At 39.5% G+C, this 21,353-nt stretch overlaps 1 protein-coding gene across 1 annotated transcript in view; it reads right to left on the bottom strand.

Moving 5' to 3' along the window:
• Positions 1-21,353, bottom strand: part of LOC141986539 (uncharacterized) — a 99,065-nt gene that overhangs the window by 11,046 nt on the left and 66,666 nt on the right. Inside the window, exons 14-17 of the mRNA XM_074951114.1 lie at positions 13,942-13,981; positions 12,906-12,957; positions 6,014-6,125; positions 1,357-1,440 (exon numbers count right to left, since the gene is read on the bottom strand). Of these exons, the coding sequence (XP_074807215.1) occupies positions 1,357-1,440; positions 6,014-6,125; positions 12,906-12,957; positions 13,942-13,981 (288 nt within the window). The remainder of the gene's footprint in view (positions 1-1,356; positions 1,441-6,013; positions 6,126-12,905; positions 12,958-13,941; positions 13,982-21,353) is intronic.

The following is a 21,353-nucleotide window of genomic DNA, read 5'->3' as shown; positions in this document are numbered from 1 at the left end:
ATATTTACGACAGAGGTAGAGATGTATCTATGGTTTTTCCCTCTTCATGTATGAGATCTGTTGTCAGGGGTGGACATAGCTCCACTGTTCTCAAGGTATAGCAGATTCCCAAAAAGTTAGTTTAATGCTACAGTGAAGTTGAGGGTCTCCAGTGGGTCAGTCAAGCAGAACGTTAAATTCTCATACTAATTCGGTTGCCTATATCGACCGTAGGGTTTGCAGACCTTGACGTTACTTTAACTCTGTAGAACAAGGACTGTTATTTTAAATTTCATTGTAGAAATATTTTCTCTGAATATTTCAAGAAAGTCCATGAATTATGTCTTTCATTCATTGTTTTGCAATGCTATGAAGTCACTGTGTGTAGTTATACAACAGAAATCATCAAATTCCATCACTACTGAACAGGAAACAATTGTACAGCCAGGGAGAAGAATGTTGGTCTCTTTACAAATAAATTAATAAATAATCTACTTTATCAGTCATAGCGTGACACCTGTTAGCAAAACAAATCCCAAACGCACCTTTAATTCATAATGAGCTTTGAACATCACACACTCATCTTCCAACAAGTAAGAGAGCCATTTGATGCATGCAGAAGTAAGGAACAGAAGAAATGTTTTTTTAAATGCACGAAGGTGTCTAATCAATATAATGAGTTTGCAGCACACGCATACAAGACTTCTTGGTGTCAAAATGTAATTAAAACAATTACTTACATGTAAATAGAGATTTTAAATTTTCAAACACAATTTATTTTTATATAGATATAGATATAGGTACACATTCTCTCTCTCACACACACATTATATGATTTACATGGGGAAAACACAGTATGTGATCATGTAATTAATCAATAATTAAAGTGCATATGCACAAGAAAATAGAAATAAGGTTGCACAGACAACCTTAATTCTGGCATTTCCTAACTTTTGAGTGCTTGTCATTACAACAACAACAACATTCTTTTAACAAAAAGAGTGTGTGTGTGTGTCTGGGGGTGGGAGGTATTGTATGCAATACAATATACAAATATTTTATATGTACTTTATATTTAAACACATGTTGGATAAACATCAATTAACTAAACAGCTAACACACTCTTGTGGATATTTAAAATAAACTATAGAAAAGCAAACATATTTCATTAAGAGAACACTAGTACTGATGTTACAGGGTAGATTTTCTTTTCAGCATCCAGATAATAAGGAAGGAATCAGATTACGGGGGAGATTTTCAAAGGCACAGATGACAGTTCAGCACCTATTACTGAAAGTCAATAAGAATTAGGCATCTAAGTTGCCATTTGTGCCTTTGAAAATCTTCCCTACATACAACATTAGAATAGAAAAATACCTATATTTGCAGAGTTGCCTTTGTCTCCACTTCTAGTATAAGCAAGATCTTCTAAACGATATGTATGTGGACCACATGGCAGATCTGTGTAAAAATACAAAATAAATTATAAAATAAATACATTGTACATTTTGACGGAATAGGTGTCTTTGATGTTTGTGTACTGTCTCTAGTAGTTCCACTAAGATCAAGTTATAAAGGTTGTACTTTTAATTGTGTAGGAAACAAGGATTTTTAAAGTGAATAATATTGTATGTGTTTTAGTATTATAGTATATTGGAAATTTATTCCTTGGAGAAAAAGTGCAAGTCAGTTGGAGTAAAAGTGAATGACTGAAAGGATTAATGGATATGGGAAAATTATTGACTTCATTTCTAGACTGTCTAACATTTTAAGTTTTTTCACACTGAAGTTTCCTAAAGGTGTAACATTTGGGGGTGGGAAAGATGGGTTAGCTGAACTCCATTAAAACACACTTTCAAACATCACTCTTTCTGAATAAATTTTTTTGTGGGGCAATCCAACCCTCTGGTTGTTTTGGCTGAATCTGCAACCCCATGAGTCATCCCACTTGTAGTCATTTGTACCTATTTCATAGTTGGTAAAGAAAACTAAATGTGGTGTTCCTTTAAAAATTAAAATATCACAGTTTTTAATTTATTTGTTGCGTGTCTGGTAACTGCATTGTTGTTCTTTCCATCAAACAGTATTTTATGTGAATCAAGTCTTTGGACAATGTCCCTTTAAACAAAGCAGAACTAGAAAGCGTTCTGGTGTTTCCATTGATTATTAGCCACATTAAATGTACCTTTCATCTATTTATCAGTAAGTTGTTTTTTATTTCATAAACTTCTCAGAAAACTACCAAAGCAGCATTCTCTCTGGAGCTAGAGCAAATCGTTAATTCCCTTTCCACCCACCCAGAGCCACAGTAAGCAGCATTGCTGAAATCCATTTTCACATATTTCCCTTATCTACTAATTTAAAGACAACTAACAGTCCCTCACACTCAAGAAAACCAAGCAACATAAGAAAAATACTTCCGATCTCCTTGCTAAATGCTGACAGAAAAAATGCTGCTAAAGTTATTCCCTTCAGAATCTACTCTGTTGGTCTAAGTCTCATACATAATGAGAACAGTTTAACTCCTCAGAAGTAGATAAACCTTGAGCCACTTTTAGAAAATAATTCACCTTTCACCCTTAAGGGCCAAATCTTACAGTTCTTACTCAGAGAAAACTGACACTGGAGTTCATTTTTGAGAAGCCAATGGGAGTTTGAATAAAGATTGCAGGATTTAGCACTTAACTGTTGATGTCAAATATCTCAGGAGTCATGATTTCTCCCTGATGCTGAGATGGCATTTGATAGCAATGAGTTTCGTTAGCATTTAGCATTAACAATTTCCTTGACAGATTGGGGACATAATAGACTGCCAGCACTTATTAAACAGGGCAATAGCTTCTTGTTTCCTAATTAGACCAAGTTGCCATTTCCTAATCTTAATTTAACTCTCCCTGGAACCTCCAGCTATAGACCAAATTCTGCCCACAGACTAACATTTGCACGTGATTTAAATCAGAGTTCCAAGGGTATAATTTGGTTCTATGTTAGTTATAAATAACCACATCTTAAAAAGCATCTATTTGAAATGATAAGATTTTAAATAGAGGGAGATGTTTTTAAAGACACAAATGGCAATTAGGTACTGATCTCCGACGGACTTTCAATCCTGCCATCTTTACTCAGGCAGTCATACCCCGGTGGTGTGCTCCTCAGAATCACCCATTTTATACCTGCTCCAATACCACAGAACATTTTGGCCAGTTTTGAGAATAGTGCATCAGCTGATTTAGACCTGGTATTCAAGATACATCAAACATCTTGGCAGATATGTACTTTAGTATTTTCCTTTAAAGTGTTACGAAGAATTATATACTTTACGAAAAACAATTCTAACATGAAATCTAAAGGTTGAGAATATCTGACAACATAGAGCTCAAGAGCCTGATAGAACACCTCACATTTCTCTGGTGGGCAGACCTGAAAGAACAACAATCCTGGACTGACCTGAAAGGGATATTCAGATCTATTATACATTATTAAAATGCAGTGGGTAATTTTGTCAATAAATAGTGTATGAAAAGCCTTCAGTTCCCAGGTAATTGTTACTTTCAGGATAACTAGCAGCCCATCACTATGACTTTCAGTACCATACACTCCCATCAGTTTTAGCTCTGAACCCCAAATTCTCAAAATATATTTATTTTTACAGAAAGTTTTGTCTTGAGGAGAGAAAGGTCAGGCTCAGTCACTGCTTTGCCCTCCTTGAATTTCTTTAGCACTCCCTCAAAGAATTTGATTAGATAAATTTGACAGGAACATAGGAATTGGTTTCCTGTGAACGCCAGGTTTGTCTGACACAGGGGTGGCCTCATAGTGGCCCTTTTCAACTTCCAGGCACTCGGAGTTTCCCTCTTCCCAGGGGCCGATTGCCTGCCCACATTCTCCTGTGGCAAGCTGCAGTACAACAGATAAGTCTGTTTCAGTTTCCCCTTTCTTCCTGAGTCCACAGTAACTCCATGCAAGCTTTTCGAGTATAACTAGCTCTGTGGGGTAATTTATTACAAAATTCCCACAACCGTAATTCAGAATTCTCCAGCACAGTCCGAAGAGTACATTAAGTCTTTCAAGTCCCAATAGTCCATTGACACATCCAGTAGGTGTCTGGTGTCTCTCATCATGCTCCACCTGTCCAGTACAGCTCCAGCATCTCTCACCCTGCATAGACTCTCAGGTATGGCTCTGGCATCTCTTACTGTTTCACCTGCCAGGTATGGCTTTGGCATCTCTCACCATCCCTTACCCTAGCCCCTGCAGCTGGGGTGCTTCTCATCCTTGTTTAATTCTCAGGTCTGGTTCTAGCTTTCTCCTGGAAATGTCAGCTATTTCACTTCTCCATCATTCCCCAACCTTCAGGTCTCTCTGGCTGTCTCTTCTGGTCATGGCTCTGTGGCCTGGGGAAGTTTGTTGGTGACCCCCTGACTGCCTTCCTGCCTTCTGCTTGCACCAGCCTGATCTGGCTGTAGAGCTCAGCCAAAGAACTCATGCTACTCTTTCCAGAGGAAAGGTGGTGTGAGCATTTTTTGTTCCTTATTATCTTTCCATAGTGGTAAATGGAATCCTGTGGGTGAGAATGAATGGGTTGTAAAAGGAGGTGAAGAGCTTGTACATTTCAACAACTGTGGGACTGGCAGAGTAAAGATGTGAATGTTAATAGGGTGTATTGGATTGCTGAAAGAGGGCAGAGTTACATTTACATTAGCAAACAATGCTGTATTTCCTGGTTTTCAGAAGGTGCTCAATTCAGCATTCTGCAAGGGGATAACAGATCACAACACAGAGGTAGTTTTGCTTCAACAGTTTGTTGCCATTGAATTTCCTAGTTTTCTGAACAGGGAAAGATATGTTGTTGGTAGGAGTTAGTCATTTCGGTAGTTGTAAACATCACATCCTCCAATTTGCATACCAAGCCAGCCAGGCCCCCCTCCATCACCTGTGCCTATGCATCCCACAATGCACAGCAAGATAAATCCCAGAATGCACACTGCTCAGCAGTGAAGCAAAAGGAGCACGGGATATCTTGGGAATGCCATGCTATTGCTGTTGATTTACTGCAATTACTACTGTCCAGGTAAAATTTCAATGTGTAGCCAATATTTCAACTTAGTAAACGTAATTAAATTTACAAAAAAGAATAGAGTAATCTTAGCAGTGCTTTGAGATCTACAGATGAAAAATGCCATATAAGAGCTAGGTACTATTATGAGTACAAGAAGTTTGGAAGAACAAAAGCGAAGTAAATAACCATTCTTTTTCCAATATATATCCTCAGGTCAAATTATAAATGAAAATTAATGATGTATATAAATTTGTTTTATTTTCCAGCCCGTTTGGCTTCTTTTTCAAACAGAGGCCCTCAGGTAGATAAGCCAGGAGTGTATTTTGCTCAGTAACATGTGACCAGAGATGTATAACAAAGTGTATGTCTACACTGCAATTAGCAGGTGTGACTGAAGCCCAGGTAGCTGAAGATCTGAGCTAGCTTTGATCTAACTAGCTCAAGTGTGATCACAGCAATGAAGCTGAAGTGTACTCATGCTCGAGTAGCTAGCCTATGCTGAAGTCTGTACTGCCTGACTTCACTATATTATTACTCAAACCAGCTAGAGCAAAGGTAGCTTGAGTATGTCTATCCATGCTGCAATCACACCTCTGTGGTATAGACATACCCAAAGGGACTCATGTCTCAAAGGCTGGGGACTCTTACAGAGTCAAACTAAGTGGTTAGCCACATGGCTTTTTGTCTGTTCTACACCATCTTTTCTCCCACTTCTCTCACTACATGTAGGTGTCACACTCCTGTTTCAAGCAGGAGGTGCTCCCAGTGCAGTGCTTTCCACTCTCTGTCCCCATTAGAAAAAGGTTGTTCTTGTCCCTGCATCTAACACGTGGATAGTGCAATGGGCCACACAAATCAAAATTTTATGCATGTATTTCTCATGACATTGAGGTTTACACAGAGAAGATGAATACCTAGTAAAAAATATAAATCATAGCTAGAGAGAAAAGTCAGTAATATTAAAGACAAATATACCTTTTAACTCATCATCAGTCTTTGTTGAATCAAGTGAGACAACTGCATCTGATGTAAATGTAAGATCTTCCTGAAATGTTTCAACATGCTGTCCATTCAAAAAGATGTTGATCTGAAAAAAATACCCATTTTTAAACTATTAAATTACACAAAGAGAAATTCAGTGCAATGCATATGAATTTTATTAAACTTTCTGCTTTATAATTCTCTATTCCTAAAACCCATCTTCAAGTGTGGTTGAAAGTGTAATAGACTATACGGCTTATTTTAATACAGGAACATAGAACTTGCCTTACCACGTTAAACAAAGGCTCCATCTAGTTGGGTATCTTATCTCTGACATGGCTAGTACCATATGCTTCAAAGGAAAGTGAAAGAAATGCCATAATGAACAATTACAATACCTATAAAAGGACATATATTTCCTAGCCCCAGGAAGTTAATGGTTGGCTTATGCCTTGCAGTCTGAAAGTTTATAGCCCTTAAAATTGTTGATAATATGTTTCGTACCTGTGAATGTTCTTATGCATATTCATGACAAACCTCTTTTTGAATCCTAAGTTCTAACACCTAATGATATTTTATGGCAGTAGGTTTCACCGATTAATTTTTGTGCAAAATAAAAGGAAATGCCTTTTATTAATTTTCAGTGTGTTGCCTTTCAGTTCTATTGGAAGTATTTCATCATTCATGACCAAGTTCACTATTATGACAAGAGCAGTAAATCTCTGTGTATGTATGTATGTATGTATTTATCAGTGGAAACTAAATTAATACCTAAACTACTTACAAGAAGTTTAATAAACGTAAGTGAGAAGCAAGTAGGTCTTCTAGCATGCAGTTCAAACCTTCCAAAAGCAGCATCTTAGGAAAGGTGTGCACAGAGGATCAAATGCCTTTTTTGCAGAGCTCATAAAATACAAAGGATTTCTCTACCCATTGACACAATTCTGGTCTAATGTGCATTTGTTGTTTTGTAAGCTTCAAAATGTATAGTTTTAAACATCAAGAAATTGTGGATTTCAAAGTTTTAACTGCAGGCTGACAGAAGATGAATTGGAAATGAATTTCTGAGGGCTTTAGTCCTTTTTAGATAAATTAGGACAGCGCTTATATTTTTTCCACTAGGATGAATGATCTTGGGGTAAAAGGAAGGATAAACTACACTTCTTAAGCATGATGGAAAATTGTGTCTATCTTAGGGATAAAGACTGATCTGGATGAAGCACTATTTTTCATTACAAGTGAAGTAGTAAAGTTCCACAAATAGTCTCTTTAGTTTGGAAATGTACCGGGTTGAGATGATTGCCACGACAAATGCCACTTTAAACAGAAAGACAGTACAAGTCTAAATGTAGAGATCCAAATGATGTTTTGGTGAGAGCATCTAGAACTAAATTCAATCACCAAGGAGCAACTCAATATCTTTCTTGTGGGTTAAAAAAAGTATTGTAGTTCTTAGGAACCTTTTGACAGGATGAGCGTTGGCTGATTTATTCCTAGAACGATGAAAACAGTTGAAGCATGTTGCAAAGTATGCTCACCTTCAGTCCCAGGGAAAGTCCATTTTAAGGGAAATATTTTATTGGGGCAATATTGGGTGACTTAGCTTTATGCTTTTTAGCTCTGTACCCACCATGCATTGAACTTCCTCCATATTCTGCAATATAATACAGTAATCAGTTGCTTCCTGGAAGACAATTTTTTCTGTCATTTGGACAGAGTAACTTCTCTCTTTCTTCTCTCTGGGGACAAGTCTCCTCCCCTGAATCATTAGGCAGGTGTCAAGGTTCCTTCCCCACTCTGAACTCTAGGGTACAGATGTGGGGACCTGCATGAAAGACCCCCTAAGCTTATTCTTACCAGCTTAGGTTAAACGCTGCCACCACCAAAGTGTTACACAAAGAATAGGGGAAGTGCCCACTTGGAAACGTCTCCCCCCAGAAATATCCCCCCAAGCACTACACCCCCTTTCCTGGGGAAGGCTTGATAAAAATCCTCACCAATTTGCATAGGTGAACACTGACCCAAACCCTTGGATCTTAAGAACAATGAAAAAGCAATCAGGTTCTTAAAAGAGAATTTTAATTAAAGAAAAGTAAACGAATCACCTCTGTAAAATCAGGATGGTAAATACCTTACAGGGTAATCAGATTCAAAACATAGAGAATCCCTCTAGGTAAAACCTTAAGTTACAAAAAGACACAAAAACAGGAATATACATTCCATTCAGCACAACTTATTTTATCAGCCATTTAAACAAAACAGAATCTAACGCATATCTAACTAGATTGCTTACTAACTCTTTACAGGAGTTCTGACCTGCATTCCTGCTCTGGTCCCGGCAAAAGCATCACACAGACAGAGAGAACCCTTTGTTCCCCCGCCTCCAGCTTTGAAAGTATCTTGTCTCCTCATTGGTCATTTTGGTCAGGTGCCAGCGAGGTTCTCTTAGCTTCTTAACCCTTTACAGGTGAAAGGGTTTTTCCTCTGGCCAGGAGGGATTTAAAGGTGGTTACCTTTCCCTTTATATTTATGACAGCAGGTGTGACGAGAGTCAGGAGAAAGGGTGGCTGAGGCACTGAGAGAGAGAGATGCTGAATTTTCTTCATGTTGAGATGAAAACAAAAAAGTGAAATATAAATATTCATGTTGTTTATCTTGGGTGAACAGAACATGAAAAGGAGAAACTCCCAGGAAACTCAGATCACCAAAACAAGGTTGTCTCATTTAAGTATGACGTAAAAACTCATTGTCTAGTTGGAGACCAACCACGTTCAGACTGAAAAAAATTTGCTAGGGCACACCAGTTAATGTTATCCATTTCTCTTGTTGAAATATGTCACAGAACGCCGCCTAATGTTGGTCTGAAGACCACGAGAGTATTGTCTGGTAAGCTGTAGTCCGTTTGGAGCAGCACATACAATTTGTGAACTTTTAACAAGATCTCTAAAGCTTACATGAAGAGCTCATAAGTAATAAAATATTCTGGAAAAACTATTCTTGCCTTAGATATTTTTGCTGGGATTTTGGCGAGTTCTTTTAAAAGTTAGGTTGACAAATGCTTTCAGGTTTTTTTAAACGAATGTATTCAAATAAGGCCATCTTCTAACAAAAGTTAGGTAACTTTTTCAGCTGTAAAGCCATAAATGCTGTCTGCTCAGTTGGAACAACTGCATATGAGCAGAGAAATAAGCAAGACAACAATCCTCATTTTTTACCAAAAAAGGAAACAAAAACTAATTTCCTGAGCACAAAACAAGAGACTCTATTGTAGCAACATTAAAACATTCAAAAATCTGCTTATGTAATACTTTCCTTTTTAGGGCAAATGCTGAAGTATGTTTATTTCAATGGGCATCAGATTCTCCCTAAGTAAACTCCTACACTATAGAAGAAGTTAATCCATCCCATATCTGTGCTACAGTCTACACATAGATCATTACTGTTGATGCATGGCTACAGATTCTGAACCAAAGACTTGTATTTATGAAATGACACGCTCCAATGATGGTAGGTCACATACAGTTTCATTGTTGGTTAAACGTATCAATGTATCAAATAGAGAACGTACATGAGATGAGGCTGGGTGAATGAGTAAGGTTTCTGAGGTGCTCTGTTTGAGGAAAGAGGAAGTAGAAAGCTGCTGCTTTTCCTTCTCTGCTAGGCTATGTCTACACTTGCAGAGTTTTTGCACTGTAAGTTTCACTGGTGATAAGGAACTGGTGAAAGAAAAGTGCTGGTCTGTGTTCTCACTTACTTCCACAGGCATCAGAGTGTGTTTACATTAGCAGCACTTACATCGCGTACTTTAGGGGGGAGGGATAGCTCAGTGGTTTGAGCTTTGGCCTGCTAAACCCAGGGTTGTGAGTTCAATCCTTGAGGGGGCCATTTAGGGATCTGGGACAAAAATTGGGGATTGGTCCTGCTTTGAGCAGGGGGTTGGACTAGATGATCTCCTGAGGTCCCTTCCAACCCTGATATTCTATGATTCTATCCCACAGTGAAGCTCTCTCCAGTTTGACCATGGGTCTTGTGGGAAGGGGGGTGGGGTGATCGGGGAGCATCCTGGGTCCCTGCACAGCCTCCTCTCCCCAAACACTGATCAGCTCCAGTAGCTCAGCATTGCTCCAGGCAGGGGATTGTTGGCTCAGTGGAGCAGGTACTGTCACCTGGCCAGATAAATGAGCTTGTGCCAAGAAAACAGGAAGGGGAGTTTCAAAGTTCCCCTGGGGCTTTATAGGGGGAGTGGGGTGGAGGTCTGTTCACCTGGCAACAGAGCTGCTGGCTAGAGTGGTCACCTAGGCAGTGTGGGATATCTTCTGGAGGCCAAAAGCCGTCTAAACAGGAAGAACGTGTCTTAACTTGTACATCACCGCAAAAGCATCACCGGTAAGAGCTGTACGCCTCTCATGGAAGTGGGTTTCTTTTTGCAGTGAACCTTCTGCATTTCACTGCAAAAAAGTCATTGGCAAATGTAGACGCTCCCATGGGTTTTGCGCAAAAAAAAGGGACTTTTTCCCCACTTTAAATGGCAAGTGTAGACATGCCCTTATTAGATTATGTTACTATTTAATTTCAATAGGCATTTTACCAAGCCTGGAAAATAATGAACAATTTTAGGTTTCATCTGATCAATTTAAACAGTAATAGGCTAAGGTCTATTGTACATCAGATTTGGCAACAACAAGATATTTCATAAAATACCTTAGGCTGTACTGACAGTCATTTAAAATTTAATCTTTAGTAGAGGCATACAGTGTACTGAACTACTGTTTTATCAAATCAAGTCAGAATTCATACAGAGTGAACAAATGTGACAACCAGCCTGCTCCTTTTTCTGCTATTGCAGTTCAAAAATTGCTTACAGTATTTTAATTACTATTAAAATTACATTGCAGCAATACTGCAAAAAAAACCCAGTCGGAATCTGGGCCCTATTGTGCAAAGCACCGTATAAACTCACAGACGCGGTCCTGGTCTCAAAATGCTTACAGTCTTTCCGATTGTTTGCACAGAACAGTCTCCTCAGTTACACCTGGATCAGGATAGCGAACCTGACACGTTGTTGTAATATTTGCTGTGTTAGATTTGCCTTGTAACCATTTAGAAAAAGGCATTTTTCTTCTATTAAAGAAAAATATTTTTACCATGGCAAGACTTTTTTTTAGCTTTCAGCAAATCCTGTAAAAATATTAATTCAATTGTTTTGCTAAAGGTGTAATGTTTTTCACAATTTCTAGTTTGCTTTTACTTCTTTCATTTCCTGCCTTTGGCCATCTCCTCTAGCTTTCCCATCTTCACACCATTTAGAAGACCATCACCGTGGAGCTTAAACTCTAGCCAAAGGTCAATATATGTTGGTCTACCTCATGATATTGGATAGGCCAAGAAGCTTTTGTATCAGCTGCAATTTCACTTAGGATGCCTCATTATGAAATTTAAGTAATAGCCAAAATTTAAGGAGCAAGTTGAGTAAATGATCAGGAGGAGGAAGGGTATATATGCAGTTTGGTCTTCAGTCTCCACAGAGTAAAGGAACTAGTTCCTATCTGAAGAGCAATGACACCAACGCTTTCTTAGAAGAATAAGTACATTATATTCACAAAAAGACTAATCTCCTGTTCCAGCTGGTCTCACAAAGACCTAAATCTACTGCATGGAAGTGCAAGCATAACAAAAAAGATGTGGGGCTACATCACATCAAGTATGTCAACCCATGAGCTAAAGGGTAATTTCCAGCTTGTATAGACATACCTGTGCTAAGTCCGAGTTAGAGCACTAAAAACAGAAGTATAATCATGGTGACATTACAGGTGGGATGGACTAGCCACCCCAAGTACGATCCTGTCTGAAACCCTAAGTATGTAATTGGTCAACTAGCCTCTCCCACCACTTGCAACGCAATGGCTACACTTCTACTTTTAGTGTGCTAGCTCGATTGAAGTTAGTGCAAGTATGTCTACCTAAGATGTGAAGTTAGTGCAAGTATGTCTACCTCCATCTCTAGTGTAGACATACCCATACCCACTGTAATTCTTCAGATCAAGCTGTCCAATCACCTGAACATGAACTCCACAGGCTGAAGAAAACTCTTATTGTGAACTAAACATGACCTATGGGACGTAGTTTGATCTTTATTCATAGACATTTCTATGGAACTTCTCACTACTGTAGTATCTGAGTGGAGTTTCTCACAAACATTCTTTATTTTAGTCTTATAACGCCCGTATAAGGTAGGGAATTAAAATTCCCATTTTTACAGATGAGGAACTGAAACACAAAGGGCCTGACTCTTCTCTCACTTAGACAAGTTTTACACCAGTGTAGCTCTATTGATTTCAGCAGTCACTCCTGACTTGCACCAGTGTTCATAAAAGTACAATCAGACCCAAGGAGATTAAAAGATTTGCCCAAGGTCACAAAGGATTAGAATCCAGATCTCCTGATTCCCAGTTCACTGCCTTTACAACAAAGCCACTAATTTAAGCCAATATATTTATAAACTATAATGTTTGCAGTGTTGCTGTAGCCACGTTGGTCCCAGGATATGAGAAACACAAGGTAAGTGAGGTAATATATTTAATTATTGTCTCTCTCATAAACTATCTTTACATTCAAGTGTATGTCCAAAGACAGGAGTCCTAGAAACCTATTGGGAGAAATCTAGTGTTTCAGTAATCACTAGAAAAGAAGTATTTTAAAATTAATCTATGATAGATGGCTATAACACTTTTTGTGGCACAACAATCTGCTACGAAAATATACTTTTCATAAAACTCACTAATAGATTTTGCAGCTTTAAGACCTGATTCTTTCCCAGTGAAATCAATATTATCTTTCCATCGACTTCAATGAGAACAGGATCACATCCTTAAGGAGTAGTTCTTACCTTGACATTTCTTTTGGGATAAAGGAAGAAAAATGGTTTCAGAACTGGAGACCTGGACATACAAAACAACAGATATAATTAATATAAATAGAAATGAATGCAAATGTCAGCTTATTCATCTTTAAGATCATTCGGCATTTGAAAATCCACAGTATAGGAATTAAAAGCTATGATCAGAAGTGCTTTTCTGAGCTATTTTGGTACATCTGAAAAGTGTAATAACTCCCTAGAAATACGACTGAAATGCCTTATTTCTTATTAAGAAAGTGAAATAAAAAAGGGAAGGAAAAAAGTGTCAAGGCAGCTTTAAATGGTGGTATTGATATGCTTATAACACAGAGGATGACCAATGAAAATTCATGCACCTTCTGAATATCTGTCCAATATGGTATTGTATTTTGCAGGTGGTTAGGTAAAACTGATACAAAGATATGCTCAGAGTAAGTTTATGGTTGGTAAAGATAGTACCCAATCAGAGTATCCTGACCACCCGAGGGAGTTTCTACTATAACTGTTCACAGTTAGAAGTAACTCTTCTCATGAGTGAGAACAGAAGTGTGAGCTTGTACATTTAAAACAAAGATTTAAGTCATCAACGGTTTTAAATATGAAAAAAATACTGATCCCAAACCAGTTTATAGGGATGCTCACAATTACTCTAAAGCTAATCTGCTTCATAGCTTTCAACCTATGATTGCAAAAGGAGACAGTTTTGAAATCATAGATGATCTAAGTACAGTTCTTAGCTCGTATAAGAAGAGCCAATTCCAGCTGAAACAAAGTTAGCACAGTTTTCCTTATGGCTCACCTAGTAGAGATGTTGCTACTAAGACCCTGGATAGAGTCTCATCTGAGGTAAATATGGTGTCTCCAACAACCACATACAGAAGTCTGCTAATTTAACAAGAATTTTGCATTATGATTGTTATCTTGTGACCAGTAGTAGACATAACACAAGACACAACTGGACTTTTTTTTTTTTAAAAGGATACTATATGCACACAGTAAAACAAGGGAAGATCAGAAGTGAACTTACACTCTTGGACGTCCTCCAACAACTGCTGTAAGACCAGGTGCTAAAAATTGAAATGAAATAAATCAAAACGGGTTAATGTCTTAATAGATTCCCCCCGCCCCAAACAACTGTAGTTCAGATATTACTGCACCCTGAACCCTTCCTATGATTTCCTCTTACAAAATGCTGGGGAGATTGTGTGTAGTAACTCCCTAGAAATATAATGACTGAAATGTGTGTTACACCAGACATGCAAAACAAAATGTTTTCATGAAATTGATGAAAGAAATTGAGATTTTCACAAAACATCTGAAATGGTTTACAAACATTCATGAAAGTCCCTAATCATATATATGAATTTATTTTCAAAACCCAAACACATATATAAATTTGTTAGAAAAAGAACAAATATTTGTTAAAAAGACAGACAATTCTAAAGTAAACCGTGGTTTGTTTAATGCAAATAATTGTTATCCTTTTCATGAATATTATAGAATTGTGAACAACTTTTGCTATTTATTTTTGGAATGACTGACACCATGCATACATAGCATTGGTAAATTATAGCCATATGCCACAGGGAAATGTTTTACTGGTTAATTTTTACCTAGAAATCAATCAATTAGTAAAGCATTAGTAAGAAGAGTCCTTAAGGTATGTCTGCACTGCAGCTGGGAGCAAGCTTGCCAGCCCGGGTTCATGCTAGCATGCTAAATATAGCAGGGTAGATATTAGGCGCAGGGGGTAGGGTGGGTCCAAGCTTGGGTGGATAAGCCTGAGTCTCCATCTGTGTCCCAATGTCCACACGATTACTTTTAGTGTGCTAGTGCAAGTCCTACTAGCACAAATCTGCCTACCTGGGCTCAGAGGCTTGCTCCTAGCTGCAGTGCAGACATACCTTTAAAGAACTGTGAAAAGCAACATGTGCTTTGGTAGATTAATTTTGAAGGCATGCAGCAGTGTATTTCAACTTAGTCTTTACATGACAGCATCCTCTGAAGAACATTTAGAGAAATATGAGCACCTTTCAAATCTCTAATTGCTTCCAAAAGAAAGCTAGTACACCATTTTTAGACAGCTAAGCTTTCAGTTTGGAACTTCAGTTACTTCTAGCACATTAGCTGAAGTTGATTTCTATGTAGTTATAATTTAGAAGTCCTGTGACAATGCCATCCCTGAGTCTCAATGATATTTACTATTAAGAATTCATGGATTCCAAGATTACAATGCCAGAAGGGAGCACTGCAATCATCTAACCTGACATCCTATATCATACTGGCCCCAGGACATCCATGAATTAATATGTTTGAATTATAGTAGTTAAAAAAACATCCAATCTTAATTTAAAAATTGCCAGTGATGGAGAATCCACCACAAGTCTTGGTGTTAACCATTCCAATGGTTTATTATATTCACTGTTAAAAATTGTGCCTTATTTCTAGTCAATGTGTCTAGCTTCAACTTCCAGCCATTGGATTTTATTATATTTTTGTCTGCTAGATTGAACATCCCATTATCAGTTTTGTTCCCCATGTCGGTACTTACAGACTGATCAAATCATCCCTTATCCTTCTTTTGGTTAAACTAAACAGATTGAGATCCTGGAGTTTATCACTATAAGGCAAGTTTTCCTATCTGCTAATCATTCTTGTGGCTTTTCTCTGAACCCTCTCCATTCATCAACAGCCAACTTCAGCTGTGGGCACCAGAACTAAACACTGTATTCCAGCAGCAGTCACACCAGTGCCACATACACAGGTAATATTACCTCCTTACTTCCACTCAGCATTCCCCAGTTTATATATGCAAGGATAACACTAACCCTTTCGGCCACCGCATAGCGCCGGGAGCTCATGTTCAGCTGATTGTCCACAAGGACCCCCACATCTTTTTCACAGTCACTGCTTCCCGAGGTACAGTCCTCTACCCTTTAAGTATGGCCTAAGTTCTTTTTTCCTAGATGTATAATTTTACATTTGACCACTGTAAAATGCATATTGTTTGCTTCTACCCAGCTTGCCAAACAATCTAGATTGCTTTAATCTAAATAGTTACCGGTACCCTTCATTATTTACGACTCATTCCAAACGTAGTCATCTGCAACCTTTATCAGTGATGATTTTGTGGGTTTTTTTCCAGGTCATTGATAAAAATGTTAAATAGCTGGGGGCCAAGAACCAATACCTGCAAGACCCTAACAGAAACACACCTGACGATTCCCTGTTACAAATACAGTTTGATTTAGCTGCCTCCTGAGCTGCCTCTTTAGCACAGAATGACAAAAATATATCCTCTATTTAGATCTGTTAACTGATCCATCATGAAGTGCTGATCCCAGACAGGATCAGCTTTCTCAAATATGGAACAAGCTCATCCTCAAGTAAGTCTCTTGGAATAAAGCACTGTTGTTCTAAACATGTGAGATATTAGTGCTTTAAAGTGCTGAAGCGCTGCCAACAGACCTTCTTAATTAAATTCCTTTACAACTTCAATAGCTCTTTATCTAGATCACCATGTGTAACGAGCCCCACAAGGTAAACCTCATCTAGTTTTTCAGCAACTTGCAGTTGTAAACCAGCATCAAGCAAAGTCTGGAAATGCTCAGAATGGGTAAAGGTAGCAAAAGTATCCATTGGCTCTTCAGTACCATTCCCATTAACATGTTCAGTAGCCATGTTTCCGGATATATGTTGGTGTGGGGGGAAATGCCAGGCAAAACAGGCTCAGGGTGCAGCTGGCAGCTCAGAGTGCTGAGGAGCTGCCCCCTGTGCGCCCTCTGTGTGGCAGACAGTGTTCTCCAGCTCAAGTAAAATGGCTGCCACTCAAGTGTTCATGTTGCTGCTGGCACCAACTCCAGCCCCTTCCTCTCAGCACAGAGGGAGGATGTGTGTATTTCCTGTGGAGATAGGAAAGGTCTTTTCTACAGTTCTAAAATCTCTTCATGAAATCATTAACCCTTATTTGCAATAAACACAGCTCAATTCAGAACTGAATTCAGCTGTTTCACAAAAGTCTGTTCAAAGGATGGTAGTTTGATGGTTCTCAGTGATAAAAGCTTTGTTGTAACTACACTGTGTGTCATACCCAGTCTGATCAGCACTTGATGAATACAGTAAAACTGAATTTTTAAGAAGCACCTCACCCCGACTTGGAGATAATTCAAGGAATCAATCTCTTTACCTATTCATAATACTAAAGAGTCATCACGTGATGTGTAGTACATTTTAACTTGCAAAACCTGTTGTGTAAATTTGACTAAAAGCAGCTCAGCAGCAGCCACTCATTTGTTTTACACAAGCTTCAAATTTGGTATATTTTGAATAAAACTCATCTGAGTATTTAATTTTGACTCAAATGCATTATCTTTCGTTTATTTCTTCTAAGACTCTACTTCCTATTTATTTGTAGCTAAGGAGCATGTTGTAGCAGATGGATATATGTCTATATTAAATTGTAATCTGCAAATGACAATGCAACTGCCATTTTGAAGAACATGACCTACATTTTGAGTGTATAATTAACTGCCTAGTGCTACGAAGAACAGACCAAGGACAGCTTATAATGCATGACACCTCTCTGAAGGGCTAACACAGGAGTCATCAACTGTGATTGCTTCCCAGTCAAGAGATTCACCCCTGGTTTTGCCAAAGAGCTAGGCTGGAGGAAAGGGATTTTTGCAGTTCAGACTCTGTGGGGGCTTGGACTTCCTGGCTAATAAGCGGCAGCTGATCAGTTGGTCACATGGCAAAGGGGACAGAATCTTTATTTAAAGGCAGGATCTGCTCCAGACTCTCTCTTTCACTGTCTGACCATCACCTGCCAACAGAAGAACTGCAGGAGGCAGGAAGCCCTACTTTCCTGACACACTGACTGGTCTAGGACTCACAAGAAGAAGTGAACATAAACTTAGGAGACAGAGCATTTAGGCTTCTGTAGTTTTTCTTAAAGATTTGTATGCTTTAAAGCAGGGGTGGGCTAACCACAGCCTGTGGGCCAGATCCGGCCCCTAGGGCTTTGGATCTGGCCCGCGAGATTGTCCCCCGTGGTGCTGCAGGCCCCACGCCCCTCTCAGAAGTGGCCGGCACCATGTCCCTGTGGCCCGGGGAGTGGGGGAGGGCGCAACAGAAGGCTCCGTGCATTGCCTTTGCCTCCAGGCACTGCCCCCCGCAGCTCCCATTGGACAAGAATGGGGAACCGCACCCAATGGGAGCTTTGGAAAAGGTACCTGGAGGCACAGCAAGGGCAGCGCGAGGAGCCCCGTGACCCCAGCCCCCCCCCCAGGGGCCATTGTGCTGGCTTCTTCCCAGAGCGGCGCAGCATGAGGCCAGGGCGGCCAGGCAGGCATGCAGGGAGCTTGCCCTGTCCCCGGTGCACGCCGCTGCCACCCTGGAGCTGCTTTAGGTAAGCGGAGCCAGGCCAGAGCCCGAACCCCTCCTGCACCCTGCCCCCCAACTAACTGCCTGCACCCCTTCTACACCCCAACCCCCTGCCCTGAGCCCCCTGCTGCATCCTGCATCCCCGCACACCCTGTCCTGAGCCCCCTGTTGCACCCCACACCTTTCCTGCACCCCAACCCCCTGCCCTGAGCTCCCTCCCGCAGTCCACACCCCTCCTCCACCTCTTCCCTGAGCCCCAACACCCTTCCCTGAGCCCCCTCATATACCCTGAACCCCTCCTCTGCCCCAATCCCTTGCCCTGAGCCCGTTCCTGCACACCACACCCCCTCCTAAACCCCGCACTCCCTCCTGCACCCCAACCCCCTTCCCCACATACAATTTCCCCACCCAGATATGGCCCTCTGCCCAAAAAGTTTGCCCACCCCTGCTTTAAAGGTAAAATTTACTGTGCTGCAGAAACTAGTGTATGAAGCCTGTGTTCCCTGCTTTACCTGCCATGCAGCCCTCAAGGAGTTAAACTATAAACTGCAGAGCCCCTGGTGAGGTGGACCTTTGGGGGCAGCATGCATAAGCGATTGGAAAGGCTGCGGGGAGGGGTTCAGCACTGGTTTCAGAGGGTAGTTGGACTGTGAAGTCCCATGTCCTAAGGTAGCATGTCAGATAAGGAATCTAGAGCCCAAAGCCTGCTTTGGAGGCCCAGAGCTAGAAACAGTGACAGACTCTGCCTAGACCCCGCTGGTTTAGAAGCATGTGGGTTTCAAAGGTTGGGTCCAATTACATCACACCAAGCAGCCAGATCTGTAACATGCATTTTATTATTATTTTAAATAATTAGGGTAAGGGACTAGGCTGAGTGACTCCATGGAGGAGATGATATTGGCACTCAGAAAAACAATGTCTAACCGCCGTTTAAAATTCAAAAATTGTTTATTCTTCGCAATAGCATGGGCAACAATGTTAATCTACCATATAAAAAGCATCTATAAACTATCATCCCAATCCTGCAATCTGTTCCATGAAGGCAGACCTGTGAGTATATGTACGACTCTATTACCTTTCATGGGACTCTTTACCAGTACAAGGGTCTGTCCACACAGATCAGGTTGCAGGATCAGGACCTCCAAGTACAGTTTATTTAAAGCAGCAGTTATGACTGACCATTGTTTGCCAAGGTACTACTTATGTAATTAGCCACCAAGAAAAGTTTGCCTTTTCTATTACTGTATTGAATGTTCATGGCAGTTTAAAATTTTTTAAAAAGTCATCCATTGATATACTCAGCTGTGTTATTCTACACTTTATAACTGTGGCTCTCATGCGGAGCCCAGCGCACTTGATTAAGAACATATTTCTGTATGACAGACCCATATTACAGATGGTAATTTGAAGTGTAGGTAATATAAGCTATTACATATAGGGTGATTTCCACCTGAGGCCAGTTTACAACAGCTACTACTGGCTTGGCTTCTTGGTGATGCACATACAAACCCAACTAGCCAGCTGAGAGGGCTCTAGTAACTGGATATGTATGTCCTATCTAGTGATTAGCCACAGGTTGACAAAGATAGCAAGCTTTTGAAGAATACCTGATAGGCGTTTTGATGTTAGAAACAGCCTGAAGGGTTAAGTCCTATTATTTATTTCATTATAAAATTACATTCTGCAATGTGAAGTTTTATTAAAAATATGTATTATATCTTCACTAAAAATGAATTTAAAGTATATTGCATAAAGAAGTAGAATTAGCAGGCAGTATGTGAAGCAGTTTCTTACTTATATTATATTTAAACTTGCTTGGAAGATCCAATTTAGATACAGTTCTATACATATATTTGTCCTATGTTCCGTCAAAAGCAGTGGCTGGCTATTGTCACTCTTAAAATACAGAAGAACGACAGTTATGTTACTGCACAAGACTTGGTTAAGACTTTTTCAAGATGGCAAGAATATCACTTGTGTTTGAGAGCTATCTGCATTTAATAATCTCTACACAAAGCAGAGTTTAAATTAATTTACTTTATCAACCTATCTTTGGATTGTCATATGGACAATTTCCTGGTAGGATAATTTGTGATTAAGGATACCAGATTTTGCTCTGAAATAAATGTTAACTTCCTGAAAAGTCTACAAAGAAAACTTTTCACTAGCATGCTCTCAGACAATTTCATTTGACTTTCTATAACCAAGTAGTTGTCTAACCATCAAAGAGAATAACTGATCATAGGGCAACAAAGTATTCTCACACCTTGGAACTAAGAGCTCCTGCTATTCCAAAACTGTTACACTGGTTTTGCAAGGTTCAAACTACACCCTACATCCTTTTCTATCACCAAGCCTGTCTCAGTAGGCATTGTAGAATAGAACTGCACAGCAAATCTACAAATCCAGATTTTAAAGATTTATTTATTTTAATCCTGGGATCTCCATAGCCATTATTTATACTAACACTAATGAATATTTACCCGGAAGAATTTACTTTACATATAAACTAATATTTAAATAAAAGATTAGATTATAATTATTAGGAAGAGAAGCCAAGTCTTAAACAGATAATGGTTTATGACTGATGATTTATTTTTTGAATTGCAGCACCACCCACCAACTGCAATCAGGATTAAGATCTCATTGAGAGAGCACTTAAACACATGGGAACAGTCTGTCCTCCTTCCAAAGATCTTATCTTTAAAAAAAAAAAGAGAGAGACACATTTAGAAAAAGGATACATCTAGAGCTGGGCAGACCTTCCCAGTTGCTCAGTAGCCCAAGGTCCCAGGCTCCCTGGCAGGCCACTGGCTGACTGACCCAGAGCCCGGGTTCCCAGCACAGCTGGGCACAGAACAGTTAATTCCAATTCTTGGAGAATTTAAGAAAAAAAAAAGAAAGAAAGAAAGCTTTTTATTCTAATTCAGTACAAAACTAAATTTCAAATGGAATGCCTGTTCTTTACCCAACTCTAGATACAACAGAGAAGCAGAGAGATGGTTAGCAAATATCATGTACTCCCTCCCATATTGTAGAAGCAGTAGGACGGGAGTG

Source organism: Natator depressus, chromosome 4, assembly GCF_965152275.1.
Source record: "Natator depressus isolate rNatDep1 chromosome 4, rNatDep2.hap1, whole genome shotgun sequence".
NCBI classification, from domain to species: Eukaryota; Metazoa; Chordata; order Testudines; family Cheloniidae; genus Natator; species Natator depressus.
Note: the sequence above shows the minus strand (reverse complement) of the source record. Positions and strands in the feature narration are given on the sequence as shown.